We start from the raw sequence: 17169 nt of genomic DNA on the forward strand, positions 1-17169 counted from the left end.
TGTCGTATTGCCTTTAATGACCTAGATATAATGACCTAGATAGACACTTGTTTCTTGGGCTTTCATCCTATCTCCTTAATTTCTTTATTTAATTGACTATTTGTATCTATTTTTTTGCTTGATACTTTGCTTTCACTATTATTTTATCTGTATTCAGCCAAGTCTAATGCTTATATTTTTAGGATCGTTGTCCTCCTCACTTTTAACCATTTGTTTGAATCTTAATAAATTATTAGTCTACAAATTTTCTTAAAAAAATAAATAAAGAATATTTTACAGTTCTAAGCTTGACATTACGAAATGCACCCGTCTAAAACCCAGTGCTTTAGAAAGTGAAGATTGGCCTTCCAAACGTTGTCTCTACCTTTATCATTCTTTACTATTCATGTAGTCTTTAGAGTCTTGTGTGCCATCTGATTTGCTGTGTTTGTTCAAATATTGGAAAAAATTCATCCGAGTATGAACCGTAAGGGAAGAGTTTGATTAGTTCAAAAAGCTTAATCCGTTTGAAAGTTTCTCGCCTGGGTCAATCCTCTGTAGCTGGTCAAAGCCCGAGTTAGAAAACTAAAAGCTCCTAATTCTCAGAAACAATATAGCTCTGAGTTAATCTCTGATATTTTGTTGATGTATCTCTCCAATTCCGGAGATAATCGAAGGACCAGCCACTTGATTGATAGTGGTCTGCACCTTTGAATAGACTATTAAATTTCTTCTTGACTCAGCTAGCTGGGAGCCGACCACTTGTTGCCATGCACGCTTTGACAATCGAAAAACTTGGTAGGCCAGACGCAGTTACAGTCTTTGAATCTTCCGTAGGACCATCAAGATCTGCTTATGTTTTTGTTAGCTCTCTAAAAATGAGACCTAAAGTTTTGAATGAAAAGATAAATTAAAGACGATAGTTGTTAGATTCTTATTGCACTCTATGTCGTAGATTTTCCACGTCTTTAATTTGACGGATAATGATAGGTTAAGTTGTGTGTAAGCTCCTCCCAAATCCCAATAGCCAGTCGTTACATTGACTTACCTAAAGAATAAAGTCTAACAACAAAATGAATGGGTACCGACCACCGAGTGCTCCTCAATTTGACGATTTCTTAGATTCGTCCATATCTCACCGCGCTATTAATAACTTAACCAATATGACTGCCATGTCTGCGGCCGTATCTTTTGGTTGCAGTTGGTTGCTGGTTGTAGTAATTTATGTCACTCTTGACACGACAGAGATTACAGTTGATTATATATGATGCTGTTAGAGGCGACTTCAAAGTTCAAAGTCCTTGCCATGTGTTACGGACTGCTCCCATGTCTTGTATTCCAACTATTTTTCTTAGCGAAGAAGGTAGTATTATGCATCTCTTCCTTCCCTACCTTTTGCGGTCTGGTCCTTTTTGAAGAATAAAGTCCCCATCTTTGTTCAGTTGACCATACCGGTCATTAATTGAGCATGAAACGAATACATAGGAACAATTCTACTAGACGATGTAATAATAGTGAATTGTTGAAAATAAGATTTTGTTATCTCGATAATTAAAAAAAAAATTAGGATAGGGATAGGATTTATACTTATCTCAATAAATTAAAAAATTGGTTCCCAAATTTTTTTGTTTGTGTTTGGTTGACTGACTTCCATTTAACATCAACGTAAAGAGACAGGTTTCCAAAAAAATATGGAACTATAAAGGTGAATAAGTAATTTCAACAGTGTCTGTATAATAATAAAAGACTTTAACATTTTTGTGTTTTTTCGCTTTTGAAATTTTTACTAATTACACCTATATTTTATCTATTTTATTATTTACACGACACTATTTTTTTTCTATAATTTTTATTTAACACTCTTATTAACTTAGAACGATATTAAACGGATAATATTCTATTATAATATATAAAATAATTTGTAAATACTTAAACTATTCTTGTCTTCTTTATTCTCTTTTTTCCTTTCTAAAGAAGAAGAAGAAAAGAGGAGAATAAGGAGGGGAGGGAAACGGAGGAAGATGAGTTAAAGTTACGACGGTGGAGAAGGTAGGTGAGAAAATGGTGGAAAGATATAAAAAAAATAATAGAATGGTGAGGATATTTTAGTAATTTGATTAATATTAATTAGTCAAAATAACGTCAGGGTGTTTAATGAAAATTACAAAAGAAAATGAGTCGGGTTACAAAAATGCTTAAAGATAGATCGTCAATCATAAAATAGATAAAATATAAGATGTGATTTATAAAATAAATTTTTTTTTTACTTGGTACGGAATTAGATCACGACATCATATCCGTGCCCACTGTTTCAACTCTAGGGCTTTAAATTTGGTTAAATCCGTAAAGCAATTGCTGCTGTCGAAGAACCGTAGAAACTCGATTCACACATAGTGCTTATAATGAAATAAACCAAAGAGATGGAATAACGTCTCAGCAAGCCGAATTTATTATAGTAAGATTCCCCTAGTCAGACCCTCCTCCCTCTTGTTTACTACCTCTTGGGTATAAAACGAAACTACTCCACACTGCTGGCCATTCCAACGCTCATTCATTTCCAATCCTTGATGAGGAACTACCCCAAACCCTTTGGCCTTCTTCTCTCCTTCCTCTTACAACTCCTCCCCGTGATACCATCCCAGCCCACAACCTTCAAGCTCGGACTAATCCTCGACTCGAACTCCTCGATTGGCCAGATCGCTCTCACGTCCGTCCACTTGGCCGTCGCCGACTTCTACGCCGCGAATCCCAACTCCTCCGCCCGTCTCCAGCTCCTCACCAGAGACGCCTCCGCAGATGTCGTCACCGCCGCCTCTCTCGGTAGAGCTTAACTCTTACCTCCTTTGTTTCTCCCAATCGAGAAAAGTAATTAGCGGATTAATTGGTGCTCTCTAATTGATGCAGCCTTGGAGCTAATTTCCAAAGAGAAGGTGCAAGCCATACTTGGGCCCCAGTCCTCTATCGAATCCGGCTTCGTCGCCGACTTGGGCTCGAGAGCCCAGGTCCCCATAGTAGCCATCTCCGCGACGAGCCCCTCGGTGTCTCCCACCTATTCCCCCTTCTTCGTCCGCGCCGCCGCGAACGACGCCGACCAAGTCGGCGCCATCGCGGCGCTCGTCGGATCCTTCGGGTGGCGCCGCGTCGTTCCGATCTACGAGGAATCCGACTACGGCGCCGCCTTCATCCCCTACCTGGTCGACGCGCTCAACGACGTCGGCTCACGCGTCCCATACCGCTGTTCCCTCCCCACCTCCGCCTCTTCTGACGACATCTCCGCGGAGCTTTACAAGCTCGCCACCGAGCAGACCCGAGTCTTCGTCGTCCACGCCAGGGTCGGCCTCGCCACCCGTCTCCTCCGATTGGCGAACAATGCCGGAATGATGTCAGAAGGGTACGTCTGGATCATGACGAGTGGCCTCACGAGCCTCCTCGCCTCCGTCGAAGAATCCATCTCCCCTGGCTCCATCGACGGCGTTCTCGGCGTCATGCCTTATTTCCCGACAACGGAGCGGATCCGCGAGTTTAAAAGGAGATGGAGTCGTCAATTCTTGAAGGATAACCCAAATGTTGGATTAGCCGCCGCTACTCAGCTTAGTAGCTATGCTGTATGGGCTTATGATGCGGTCTGGGCAATCGCTTTGTCCGCCGAGCGACTCCGCAAAGTCGACCCCGACTTCGTCGAATCCAAGAACGGCTCCACCGATTTATCCAATTTGGGCGTCTCCCGAACCGGGAAGCGTCTCTTGAAAGAGATACTAAGCACGGAATATGACGGCCTTGGCGGGAGGTTCCGGCTCGTCGATGGGGAGTTGAACGTGACCGCGTACCGTGTACTGAACGTGATGGGGGGGAGAGGGAAGGAGATCGGCTTCTGGACGCCGAGGTACGGGTTGACTCGGCGGCTGAATTGGAGTAGCGACAGCCAGTACTCGTCATCGAGGGATGGGCTGGGGCCGGTGATATGGCCCGGGGAGTCGACGGTGGTGCCTAACGGGTGGATTCAGCCGACGAGCGGCAAGAAGCTGCGGATCGGGGTTCCCGGACCGGTCATGCCCGGGTTCCATTCGTTCCTAGACATTGAGACCGACCCGGTGACGAACCAGACACGGGCGAGCGGGTTCGTGATCGACGTGTTCGAGGCGGCGGTCCGGCATCTACCGTACGCGCTGCCATTCGAGTATGTGGCGGCAACGAACGTGAAATATGACGCGCTCATCCAACAGGTCGCCAATGGGGTGAGCATACTCGGTACCTTTTTCTTTAATTTTTTGATGCTTTCATCTTTATCTTTAGGAAATAAATTAATTTAATCAAATTTTATATATGAGGATGATGTGCATGTGTGAATAAACTTCAAATGTTATATAATTTCTGTATTATATATGCTAAAACTAGAACATGAAATCATAATCTATCTTTGAGTATCCAAAGTGACCAGAGGTCAGTCACCCTTCTTATCTGTCTCTTTGTCGTCTTCGTTCCAACAAATTGTTTTCAATAGATATGATCATTTTGTTCTGCATGGAAATTAGATAGTTATCGTTTCCATTGGCCTTATTACTGAGCACCATACTTTCCAGTAAACATTAGCTTCTCTCTCTCTCTCTCTCTCTCTCTCTAGAGATAGAGAGAGGGAGAAGGGTGATGTCCTTAGAGAGTCTTCGTCTCTCTAAGGGCGCCACAGCCACTACATCATATATCTATCATTAACGAAGAATTAGATATGCACAAAACTATGCTCGTAATTATTAACTAAGTTCAATAACTTAAATCGGACAAGTTCGAAGATAATCGAAGATGTTATGGTATCTAGAGGACCAGTCTTTTTTTTAATGATAAGAATAGCCTCTTGATTTAATTAACCATCCTGGCGCGACCTCTCGACTAGTTTGAACGGTTCAAGATTCTACTGGTGGTCAAAATCACTTTCTTTTCTCGGTGTTCAGAAAGACCGACTCTGGAATCGGATATCTTAATATCTTGGTGAATTTCTCGACCCAACTTCTATTCATTGTAGAGTAGTATATTTCTTCTATTCAACTGATAAAGTTAATAAAGTAGATCATCAGAATAAATCGGGTCATGGTCAGATGATTAAAAATACTTATGTCGTGTGAAGCTCTTTGAGATCCAATCCAGTTTCTTTTTTCTTCTAATGAACTTGAGTTGCCAATTAAGTGACGAATACGTCATCGTTCTTACGTCAGGCCCATCACGTAGTGGATGACCATAGCCTGGAATTTCTAAAGCCAACCAGTAGGCTTGTCAAAATAATTTAGCCGGCTCAAAAACAGGCGGAGCTTAATTTTAGGTTTGAAATAAATTCAAGCCGATAAGGCTCAATATAAATATATATAAAAGAAAAGTAATATAAACCATTAGATCCAACTATTCTCTCTTTATAGTTAAATTTAGTTTTATTTTAAATTTGATTTAAATTTAAATTAATGTTTAAACTTATTTGACTTAAAAATTATTTAAATTGATAATATAGCTCGTTTGAGCTCGGCTCGTTTACTACCCTACCAATCAAACTGACACCTGCCCTAGTTGCATTAAATATTTTATCCCCACTAATTACATCCTTTGTCTTGACTCATTTGTCCCGTATGCTTTTTCCCTTTTTATTTTTATAAATAATTATTCTAAATTGTTTCTCACTTTTATATTTTATGTTTCATGTTTTATTTTTTAGTTCAGTATGAAAAATATTAAATAGTCATTGTACCCTTATTTTTAGGGGCTGCAGAATTAGCTATGTGACACCAATGGAAGAGATATTTCAGAAAATAGCATTTCATAATTAAGTAGGCCAAAGTGTTATGAAAAAGAAGGAAGTGGGCTATGTGAGAAACGGACAACAATGTTGGAGTCTAGCTAGATGCAATTGTTTCTTATTTTTAATTTTAATACTTGCACAGGCATGATTTATCTTTTCATACTCGAATAAATTTCTCTACTTGTTATAGTACTCATCAGTCCTACGTTGTATCATCTTGTTCGCACAAGTAATGGATTCGTCATTAGTGTATAAACATTTCTACTATATTTTATGCCACGTGAAACAAAACTTAGAGCTGAAATATCATTAGTTGCTGCATAGAATCTGATAAACTAGTACGAAATTAATTAAATGTCCATCTAATTAAAGTGGGGCATGTACTTCATCCTTAACAGACGTATGATGCTGCCGTGGCTGACATAACCATCACGGCTTCTCGATCATCGTACGTGGACTTCACGCTGCCATACATGGCAACCGCTGTATCGATCGCTGTGCCATTGAGGGACGAGAGGACGAAGAACGCCTGGGTCTTCCTCAAGCCACTAAATAAAGACTTGTGGTTGGTCAGCGGAGCCTTCTTTGTCCTCACTGGATTCGTCGTCTGGATTTTAGAACACCGGATCAACGAGGAGTTTAGGGGCGAACCCTCTCACCAATTCGGCACTGTGTTCTACTTCACTTTCTCAACTCTCGTCTTTGCTCACAGTTAAGTCGATCATGTTACTTTTCAGTCTTCTCTCATCTCTTGATAACATGAGAAAGTTTAATTAGCTAAGTAACAAGTTGTATAATAGTGAAGTATTCACGTATTAGATCATAATCACACTGGGATCAAAATTGTTAAAATGCATATGTTTTGATAGGCAGTCTTACATAAGTTAAAATAGTTGGCTCATAGTTAAGTTATATTAAGGAACGTGTTGTGTTACTAGTTAGTTTGATCACATGCTACTCGTGTATTTAGCTCATCTATTATGCTCAGTTAAGCCCATAAATCGACCTACTTCTTTTGTAATTCTCTTCCCACTTTTCGCAATTTAATTCTATGATCAGTTAACTAGTCAATTGCCTTACATTTGCTAACTCTTTGGATGGGTGCAGGGGAGAACATGGTTAGCAATCTGTCCAGGTTTGTTGTGATCATATGGGTATTTGTGGTGCTCATCTTGCAAGCCAGTTACAAAGCCAGTTTGACCTCAATGCTCACAGTCCAACAGCCTGTAGCAACTCTGAACGACTTCACTGAGCTGAAGAACAGTGGACAAAATGTTGGCTACCTTGTGGACTCCTTCGTGAAAGAGCTCTTGGTTAATATGGGCTTTGATGAGTCTAGGCTCAAGGGCTTTAAATCTCCACAGCAGTTCGAGGATGCATTGGCGAAGGGAAGCAGAATGGGTGGTATAGGTGCCGTAGTCGACGAGATCCCTTACCTCAGAGTCTTTCTCAAACTCCAGTGCGACAATTATACAATAGTTGGGCAGATGAACAAAACAGGTGGATTTGGATTTGTGAGTTCCTCTCTCTTGAACTTTATTTGCTACATTTTGGTACGTTAATCCATTTTTCCATTCACTATCTTCCAAAATTAATTCTGGGGAAAGAGTAGTATGGAAAAATGTGTTAATCAACTTCTCTGTTCTCTTAATTTCCCTCCTATTCCTTTCAAGTAGATATGCATATACTTTATAGCAGCACGCATATCTATACATCCTTCTTACTGTTGTTCTCTTATCTCAACAGGCATTCCCAAAAGGCTCATCACTAGTCTCAGATCTCTCAAGGGCGATACTTAACATAACGGAGGGCGACGAGATGTCTGAGATCGAGAGGAAATGGTTCGGCGATCAATCCAGCTGCTCAAGCCAAGACGACCCGTTGACTTCCAACAGCCTGAGCATTGAAAGCTTCTGGGGCCTTTTCCTCATCACTGGGACGGCGTCAATCCTTTGCGTCCTAATTCATTTGGCTTTTTTTATCAACCAAAGGAGGCGTGATCTAAGACAAGCCATCGCCAATGAGAAATCTATCACTGGGAAGCTTCGTTCCATCACTAAGATTTACGACGACAAAGACCTCACATCTCATACTTTTAGAAAGAAGCAACTTAATGATGGATCAACCCAGGGTAGCAGAGATCCTAATTCCTCAACTCCGGACCATTATCCATGGAGTCCAGTGAGCACTTCAGTGCAAACATATGGAGAAGTTACTCCCTCGATCGCACCCTCAAGCCCAATGCCGGTGGAGGTCGAGCTTGCTAGCACAGCTGCAGGGACTCCGAGCCATGTTCATCATATTATAGAAGGACGTAGTAATGAGATTAACGGTAGCTCACAACATGGTGTTCTAACTAGCTCTTGATTGATATTATGAGTTAGGACTCCTTGATGCTGTGCATATATATATTGAAAGATAATTTGATATGTATCAATGAGATTAATTGTAGCTCACAACATGGTGTTCTAACTAGCTCTTGATTGATATTAGGAGTTAGGACTCCTTGATGCTGTATATATATATTATTGAAAGATAATTTGATATGTATCAATGAGCGAACTGCTAAAATAAAATTCTATCATCGAAATGTATAAACAAAATTGTTATTTCATACACGTTACTTGATTAATCAGTTAATTTAGTTCCAAAACTAAAGCAGTTTCATTCCATGTTCTTAGAAAATCATACATATTTTAGAGAGATGAAAAGTTCAGCTTATCAAATTAATAGACCATGTAAGAGAGATAAGAAAATAAAGATGCTAACTGACTCTTAAAAAGTGGAGGGTCGGTCAATTTTATAAAATATCATATAATTTGCAGTTGAAAGAAAAAGAGAGAAATTAAAGGTAAGTGTTGAATTATTTGTCTAGTTAATTAGTGATCAAATACAACCTATTTAGAATTCTTTTTTATGATAGAACTATTTAGGTTTAATCTGAGAAGTTTTGATAAGGTTGTTGTTGGTAGTAACAATTTGATTCAACGACTGTTTTGCACATGAAAAAAAATTGCTATTAGATTGCTTTGTCGAACTATAACAGCATAATACTCTATCTTAAATATAGAAAAAAAGACTCAAAATAAATTATGAATGGATAAACCAGTTGAATTAAGGTTAACTACTCCATTTGATGAGAGGCACTACTTCAGGTCACAATTAAATCAAGAAATTTTGTTTAAAAAAATGGACTTAACCAACAAGGCAAGCCCCTACATGCGCATAAGTTGATTTGCATAGCTAATTTTACTCACAAAATGAGCACCTTTTTTAGATCTCAAAGCTTAGACAATTTAATATGCCGTACCAATATTTCTTAAATAGTCACCGTGATATTAAACTCATTTTTTTATTTTTTATTATCATGATAATCTCTTTAAAATTAGTTTTTATTCACTTTTTTTATAAATTTAAATAAATAAGTATATGATATTGAAGTACTCTTTAAATTATTTTAATTTCACCATCTATGATAGTATATGGACCCTAGTTAAATCTGGGATCAAAATTTATGTTCGAAATACGTAATTTTTTTCAAGAGTTGTTACATGTCACAGTTGTTCTTTTAACCTTATTTGGTTTGAGATTAAGCTCCGAACTCAATTAGTTAATCTTATTTCTTAGTCTTAATTTTTTAAAAAGTAAACTTGATTAGATATGAAAAGATTAAAAAATATTTTGTTACTGAACCAGTTAGGGATCCTAAACCAATTCAGGAGGAATCCCTAAACTCAAAGTAAACAAGAATAGCTTTTGATTTATGCATAACTCTTAAACAATAGTAAGAAATTTATATATCTACGGTGTAGTGTGATCAAAACAATACAAAGATTATTAGGCTGACTAGAGAATCTTTTGAGATACTATTTGCCTAAATGATATAATTGGATCATTTTGGTACTTTTGTAGGTATGTGTATTATTGATCATTGGGCAGGCCGGCTTGTGCTTTTCAAGCCCTTGGGCCAACCAAGCTTGAGTATCTATTCACCGCTCAACCCATTAATGACTTAGGCGTCGGATTTAAACCGTGCTAGAATACAATAAGTCATTACCACCCACTAGCCATGAGATATCAAGGCTTGAGCTATGCATAATGGGTCAAGAATAACACGCTGAATTAAAAAAAATTATTATATCGAGGTGAGCGTAATAAGTCTCTGTGAAGATATTTAGTTGTCTTTTATTGTAACATACTTATATATTTGTCTAAATCTTTGATGTGGAACTAAAAAAATCATAGAAATAGGCATGCATAATAAGTTGCGCTGTAATAGGTTAATAGGTCGGTTGGCCTTTTGGCTCGAGTTGAGCAGACCAATGCTTACCCCATACAAATCATTACTATCTTAGGCTTGGACTGAGCTTAGCTCAATTAAGATTAGGCGGGTTCAAATTGTGGCAAGGCGGCCAACGCCGGTAATCATAGGTAGGTACGTGGCACCACAAAGAATATGCTAACGACTCATAAAGCTAGTGAATGATCAACATTTCCGGCTGTGGTGTAACTCAACGAGTCTAAGAGACCCCTCATTAATTCCTGATACATATAAATATATATTCGTAAGGTTCATAGGAGCAATCATTCTTACAGGGGCCCTTACATCAATGGTGGCTCCATTGATGTCAAATTGCTTAAAAAAGTTTATGGACAGCATATAAAAGGCGCATGATATCTTTCAAAAGTTTATGGACAGCAGTTTGTGGTTGCTTTCAAATGGAGAAGGAGAAAAAGAAGAAGTATCAAATTGCTGCTCCATTGGCATGTTCTTTAACAACAGACAGGCACTTCTTGTTGAAGATACTTGTAGGCAATATTATTTTAAAAAACTCACTAACAACATGAAGGTCTATTTTGTATGCGAGTGTCAAGTGTGAAGGATAAACTAAAATTAATAATTATACAAATGATAATGATAAGTTGATAACCCACCAAAATATCTTCGAGAAAAAGAAAATTAAAGAATTAAAATATCCTCGACTATAACTATTCTTTTTAAGTAGTAGCTTCGTTGAGAAAATCTTGCATCCCGAGTTTGGATGATTGTAAATGATATAAATCTAAATGCTCGCTCTCATTGAGAAAAGCATGAATTAAAGTATCTTCGAGTATCCAAAGTGACCAGAGGTCATTCACCCTGCTAACCTGTCTATTGTTTTCGATAGATATGATCATTTTACTGCATTGAAATTAGATAGTTATTGTTTCCATGGGCCTTATTACTAAACACCAAACTTTCCAGTAAACATTAGCCTCTCTCTCTCTCTCTCTCTCTCTCTCTCTCTCTCTCTCTCTCTCTCTCTCTCTCTCTCTCTCTCTTTTGAGAAGGGTGATGTCCTTGAGAGTCTTCGTCACTCTAAGGGTGCCACAGCCGCTACATCACATATCTAACATTAATGAAGCATTGGATATGCACAAAACTTTGCTCTAATCAGTCACAAAAGGTGCAGTAACCAAATCGTACGAGTTCGAAGATAATTGAAAATATTCTGGTATCAAGATGGGGACCGGTCTTTTTTTTCTCATTAATAAATAGTTGATCCAATAGTAGAACGTCCACGTGAGACATGTTGAAGATTTTATCATCATAATAGCAGCCTCTTGGTTCAAAAAGACCCACTTTGCAATCAGATATCTTAATATATCGATCAATTTCTCGACCCAACTTCTATTAAATCGGGTCATGCTCAGATGATTAAAAAGACGGCCAGGAATTTCTAAAGCCAGCGAGACGACAACGGCCAGGAATTACTACTATATTATTCTTTTGCTCCGTCTCCAATCTTTTACTCACAATCTTCTTTGTTTTTTACTAGCTTTTTGTATAAAATAAATATTATTTGTATATGATGTGTTTAATATATTTTTTTCCAAGGTTATCTATTTGAGACATTTTATATAACTCTATAATTTACTTTTCATTTCATTGCTATAGTCCTACCTCTGTGACTAGACATGACTTTAAATTCTAGTTATTTAAAAAGTTCGCATTAAGTATTAGTAACAATCTCTTTTTGAAATTTAAGCGTTAGTGATCATGACATGAGTTTTCAGAATTTTGAAGAGGGTAGTGTCTCTCTCACTTCTTCTGTCCTCCTTTTAATAGTTAACCAGATGACAGTAATGAGAGGGATACTTTAGGGACTTTTTTCATAGTTAAATAGGTTAAAGTGTCATGAAAAATAAATGAGTGAGTCTATATAAAACATGAACATTAGTTTAGGAGTCTAGCTAGATGTTATTATCTCTTAGTTTTATTATTAATACTTGCACAAGCATGATGCATCTTTTCATACGCGATGATCTCATATTTGACCCCCCCCCATTTAAGTGTCTTTTTCTCACTCTTAAATTTCTCTACTTGTATACTACTCATCAGTCTTCCGTACGTTCTGTCATATATATCTCGCAAGAAATGGATCCGTCATTAGTACATAAATATTTTACCTTCTATATTTTATGCCACAACACAAAACTTAACGAGCTGTAATACTATTAATTAGTTGTCTGCATAGAGTTAACAACTACGACATTAATTAAAGTGGGGCATGTACTGCATCCTTAACAGACGTATGATGCTGCCGTGGCTGACATGACCATCACGGCTAATCGATCATCCTACGTGGACTTCACGATGCCATACATGGCATCCACTATATCGATGGCGGTGCCGTTGAGGGACGCGAGGACGAAGAACGCTTGGGTCTTCCTCAAGCCATTAAGTAAAGACTTGTGGTTGGCCAGCGGAGCCTTCTTTGTCTTCACTGGAATCGTCGTGTGGATTTTAGAACACCGGAGCAACGAGGAGTTTAGGGGTGAACCCTCTCACCAATTCGGCGCCGTCTTTTACTTCATTTTCTCAACTCTCGTCTTTGCTCACAGTTAAGTAATGTTACTTTCCGCTTTTAACTCTTTATCTTTTGTTATGATTGCAAAGTTTTGATTCGGACCATTTGATGTTAGTTTATTGTAGGACTTGTCTGCATTAGCCTAACAAGGTACTGTTAGATGTGCATTATTAAATACTTTCAGTTAACCGCATCAATTAACCTACTTCTGGACAGGAACTTCTCAGTTTTTGCCAATTAGTTTTGTTCCTAAATTTTATTTTATTGGTTGGCTCATCAATATATGCCTCACAATTTGCAACTCTTTGGATGAGTGCAGAGGCGAATATGGTGAGCAATTTGTCTAAGTTTGTTGTGATCATATGGGTATTTGTGGTTTTGATCCTGCAATCGAGTTACACAGCCAGTTTTACTTCAATGCTCACAGTCGAACAGCGTCCTGTGAACGACTTCATTGAGCTTGAGAACAGCGGAGAAAATGTTGGTTACCTTCAAGGTTCGCCTACGAGAGAGGTCCTGATTAGGATGGGCTTTCATGAGTCGAGTCTCAAGCCTCTTAATTCTTCACAGCGGTACGTGGATGCACTGGCAGAAGGAAGCAAAAATGGTGGTGTCGCTGCCATTGTCGACGAGTACCCTTACCTTAGAGCTACTCTCAAACTTAATTGCGACAATTACAAAATAGTTCAAGAAATAAAGACAGGTGGATTTGGATTTGTGAGTTTTCCTCTCTCTCTCTCTCTCTCTCTCTTATTATATCTTTCCTGTATCTAGAGATAGAGTTTCTACGAAAAAGTGTTGAATATTTGTGAGTTACTCTATGTTTCGGAGGTAAAAGGAAACTTAGGAGGGTTAAGGATTATTACTTAAAATGCAAGCAAACTAAATATAAAAGAATTTACGTGATTCATTTTATAGTCTACTTTCACGGGGGAAAACATAGTACATACAAAGATAATTACTCAAAATATTTTTTAAATTATTAATAATCTCACTTTAAAATAAAAAAGAAAATATCTAAATAGAAAGAATAAATTATTCTAGAGTAAGATTCCCTCACAATATTTAGAACAAAAAGAAATAAAATTTAATATAGAAAATACCTATCAAAGAGATCAGTATAATTCAAAAGATCCTTCTTTGGATCTATGCGCCTCTGTATCCTCTTTTGTCCTTCTGAGTGCACGTCGCATGACAGAAATTTATCTCCTACTCGGCTACTCCTCATTAGAGATGGAAAACCGATACCGGGAATTCAAAAGTAATTGTGATGGGTAATTATAACCGTTGGATCATGATTTTAAATTAGAGATGTTCATGGAAGCATTTGTCTTTAAACTAACAGTTCATTTCAAGTACCTCAATGTGTTGGTTATACCCGATTGTGAATTAATCTTTATTACTTTTGTTCTGTGATCTCTAACAAACAGGCATTCCCAAAAGGCTCACCACTAGCCTTGGATCTCTCAAGGGCAATCCTCAACATAACAGAGGGCTATGAGATGTCTGAACTCGAGAGGAAATGGTTCGGCGATCAATCCAACTGTCCAACCCAAGACGACCAATTGTCTTCTAATAGCCTCAACTTTGACAGCTTCAAGGGCCTTTTCCTCGTCACTGGAACTACGTCAATCCTTTGCTTCCTAATTCATCTGGCCTTCTTCCTCAACCAAAAGAGACGTCATCTACTGAGACAAGCCATCGCCAATGAGAAATCTATTGCTGGGAAGCTTCTTACGATCGCTAAGCTTTACGGTGATAAAGACCTCACAGCTCGTACATTTAGAAAGATGCAACTTAACAATGGATCGACCGGGGGCAACAGAGGTTCTAATACTTCAACTCCTGACTATTATCCATGGAGTCCGGGGAGCACTTCAATGCGAACATATGGAGATGTGACTCCGTCGGTCATGCCCGCGAGCCCAATGCGGCGGAAATCGAGCTTCCGGCCCCAGTTGTAGAGACATGGAGTCTTGCTGTGTTTAACTTGTAGGTCTATTACTGTAAGAAAGGAGGTTTTGTACACGAGGATGGAAGGCTAATCTCTTGATTGATATTAAGAAACTAGGTTTTGGAAGGCCTAACTCTTGATCATAAATTCTCTTATTTGTGTTGCTTGTATGTGGTTTGCTTGCAGGTCAGATTATTTCTGTCTAGATCTATGCTTTCAAAGTGTGATGCATATTTATGTTGGGATAGTTGGCAATCAAATACAACCCTCTAGATCTCTCACTACTATTTAGAATAATAAGTTTTAATAATATTTTTTAAAAATTTCTTATAGTTTTTTTCTTCACCTTGTTGGTAGAATTTGCTATTGATCTATATTGATAATGTAGCTTAGATGGAATCAAGTCAATTGTTAACATTATTTGATACCAAGATTAATAAAGTAGTTATGCTACCTTGTTTTGAATTAGTGTTACTTTTTTTTTTGTGGGGTGAGGATTAAAACGTCAATGACATTATCACAAATAGTGGGACGCCTTTCTACCAGATGAGTGGGTTTAGCACAGTCCTGAGGACGCAACCCTCACAAAAAAAATTAAAAAGAGAAGAGATTTGTGATGCCAATGAAGCCAATTAGCAATAAAATTAACTTGCCGATAAAATATATATATATATATATATATATATTGATGGTGTTCAAACAGATAAGGAGAATTTAAATATTCTCAATTTGTGAGAGATGCACAAAATTAATTAAATATTCCAAAAGATGACAGTGATTGGAGCAACGTCAGCTCTATAGTTCTTCCGGGAAGAACAGTCGGGCTAGAGCCTAACTTGCATGCATATACGTGAGCTCATTTTTTTGACTGCACGTCAGGTCAGTAGCCTTGCCAGCTAGGATGGCTGCCAAAATCATTCTACCTAGAATGTTAGAACTCAAATTTCATGTAAGTGTGAGGAACTTTAAATTATTAATTTAGGCTTAAAATTAATTTTAAACCGGGCTTAATCATAGTGAGACTTAAATTTACTAGATAAGGATTGTAATATATATATATATATATATTTGGAATCATCAGATTACCATCTAAAGATTCATGTTTACTCTCTTAAACATGTCTAATTTAATTTAAGTTTGAACTAAGCTTTCCACCTCTTTCTCCTCCTTCACCAACCCTTCCTCCTTTTGATGGTGTTATCGTAATTTCCATCCTCCTCCCTTGTTATCGTAGCTAGACTTGCTTTTGCCATCCTTAACCCCATCCTCCCCCACTCTCTTCTTCTGTCTTGCTAGCCAATCCTCCACTTGGTATGTTGTTGTCGTTTGCAATCTCCTCCTCCTCTCCTACTACTACCGTGCTCAACACTTAGTGTCTGCTCACTCGACTAGTTTGCTCAGCCCTCATGCTCACATCTCTTGTCGTCGAGCCGACTCCATGACCCGAAGGCTCTCTTTCCCGCCCCTTCTCCTTGGTTTTCGCCATCAACTTATGCTGCTCCGCTACCCTTTCGCTACCCCTATGATTTCCTATTGTTGGAGAGTTGTCATGCATTGTTCATCAGTTTCTCTGTGGATGTTTGTCTATCGTGCCAACTGTAGTGCGTGAGTTTTATCAATTAGATGTTTTGTCTTATTTTGCTCTTGTGCATGGGTTTGGCTCAATTCATTCTCTATCCCTCTTTGTTGTGTTTTCTTTAGGTTTAGTGTTGTCGGTTGCGATGTTCAGATAGAGCCATAAAACGCTGACTCTCTTTCTTCTCTTTTTCGTCCAAGTTAGATCTCTTGCTACTACGTTTATTTGTCGTATTGCCTTTAATGACCTAGATATAATGACCTAGATAGACACTTGTTTCTTGGGCTTTCATCCTATCTCCTTAATTTCTTTATTTAATTGACTATTTGTATCTATTTTTTTGCTTGATACTTTGCTTTCACTATTATTTTATCTGTATTCAGCCAAGTCTAATGCTTATATTTTTAGGATCGTTGTCCTCCTCACTTTTAACCATTTGTTTGAATCTTAATAAATTATTAGTCTACAAATTTTCTTAAAAAAATAAATAAAGAATATTTTACAGTTCTAAGCTTGACATTACGAAATGCACCCGTCTAAAACCCAGTGCTTTAGAAAGTGAAGATTGGCCTTCCAAACGTTGTCTCTACCTTTATCATTCTTTACTATTCATGTAGTCTTTAGAGTCTTGTGTGCCATCTGATTTGCTGTGTTTGTTCAAATATTGGAAAAAATTCATCCGAGTATGAACCGTAAGGGAAGAGTTTGATTAGTTCAAAAAGCTTAATCCGTTTGAAAGTTTCTCGCCTGGGTCAATCCTCTGTAGCTGGTCAAAGCCCGAGTTAGAAAACTAAAAGCTCCTAATTCTCAGAAACAATATAGCTCTGAGTTAATCTCTGATATTTTGTTGATGTATCTCTCCAATTCCGGAGATAATCGAAGGACCAGCCACTTGATTGATAGTGGTCTGCACCTTTGAATAGACTATTAAATTTCTTCTTGACTCAGCTAGCTGGGAGCCGACCACTTGTTGCCATGCACGCTTTGACAATCGAAAAACTTGGTAGGCCAGACGCAGTTACAGTCTTTG

At 38.2% G+C, this 17169-nt stretch overlaps 2 protein-coding genes across 2 annotated transcripts; both read left to right on the forward strand.

The window, feature by feature from the left end:
• Positions 1 to 2453: 2453 nt before the first annotated feature.
• On the forward strand, positions 2454 to 8312 carry LOC140778190 (glutamate receptor 2.8-like). The gene is made up of 5 exons (XM_073122780.1): positions 2454 to 2799; positions 2884 to 4214; positions 6157 to 6469; positions 6866 to 7272; positions 7505 to 8312. The coding sequence occupies exons 1-5, from the start codon at positions 2547 to 2549 to the stop codon at positions 8123 to 8125; spliced, it is 2925 nt and encodes a 974-aa protein (XP_072978881.1). The 5' UTR covers positions 2454 to 2546; the 3' UTR covers positions 8126 to 8312.
• Positions 8313 to 12334: 4022 nt separating this feature from the next.
• On the forward strand, positions 12335 to 14823 carry LOC140779017 (glutamate receptor 2.9-like). The gene is made up of 3 exons (XM_073123956.1): positions 12335 to 12642; positions 12929 to 13326; positions 14040 to 14823. The coding sequence occupies exons 1-3, from the start codon at positions 12354 to 12356 to the stop codon at positions 14571 to 14573; spliced, it is 1221 nt and encodes a 406-aa protein (XP_072980057.1). The 5' UTR covers positions 12335 to 12353; the 3' UTR covers positions 14574 to 14823.
• The last annotated feature ends 2346 nt before the right edge of the window (positions 14824 to 17169 follow it).

The sequence above is a fragment of the Typha angustifolia genome, chromosome 15, assembly GCF_048772165.1.
Source record: "Typha angustifolia cultivar Huaian chromosome 15, ASM4877216v1, whole genome shotgun sequence".
NCBI classification, from domain to species: domain Eukaryota; kingdom Viridiplantae; phylum Streptophyta; class Magnoliopsida; order Poales; family Typhaceae; genus Typha; species Typha angustifolia.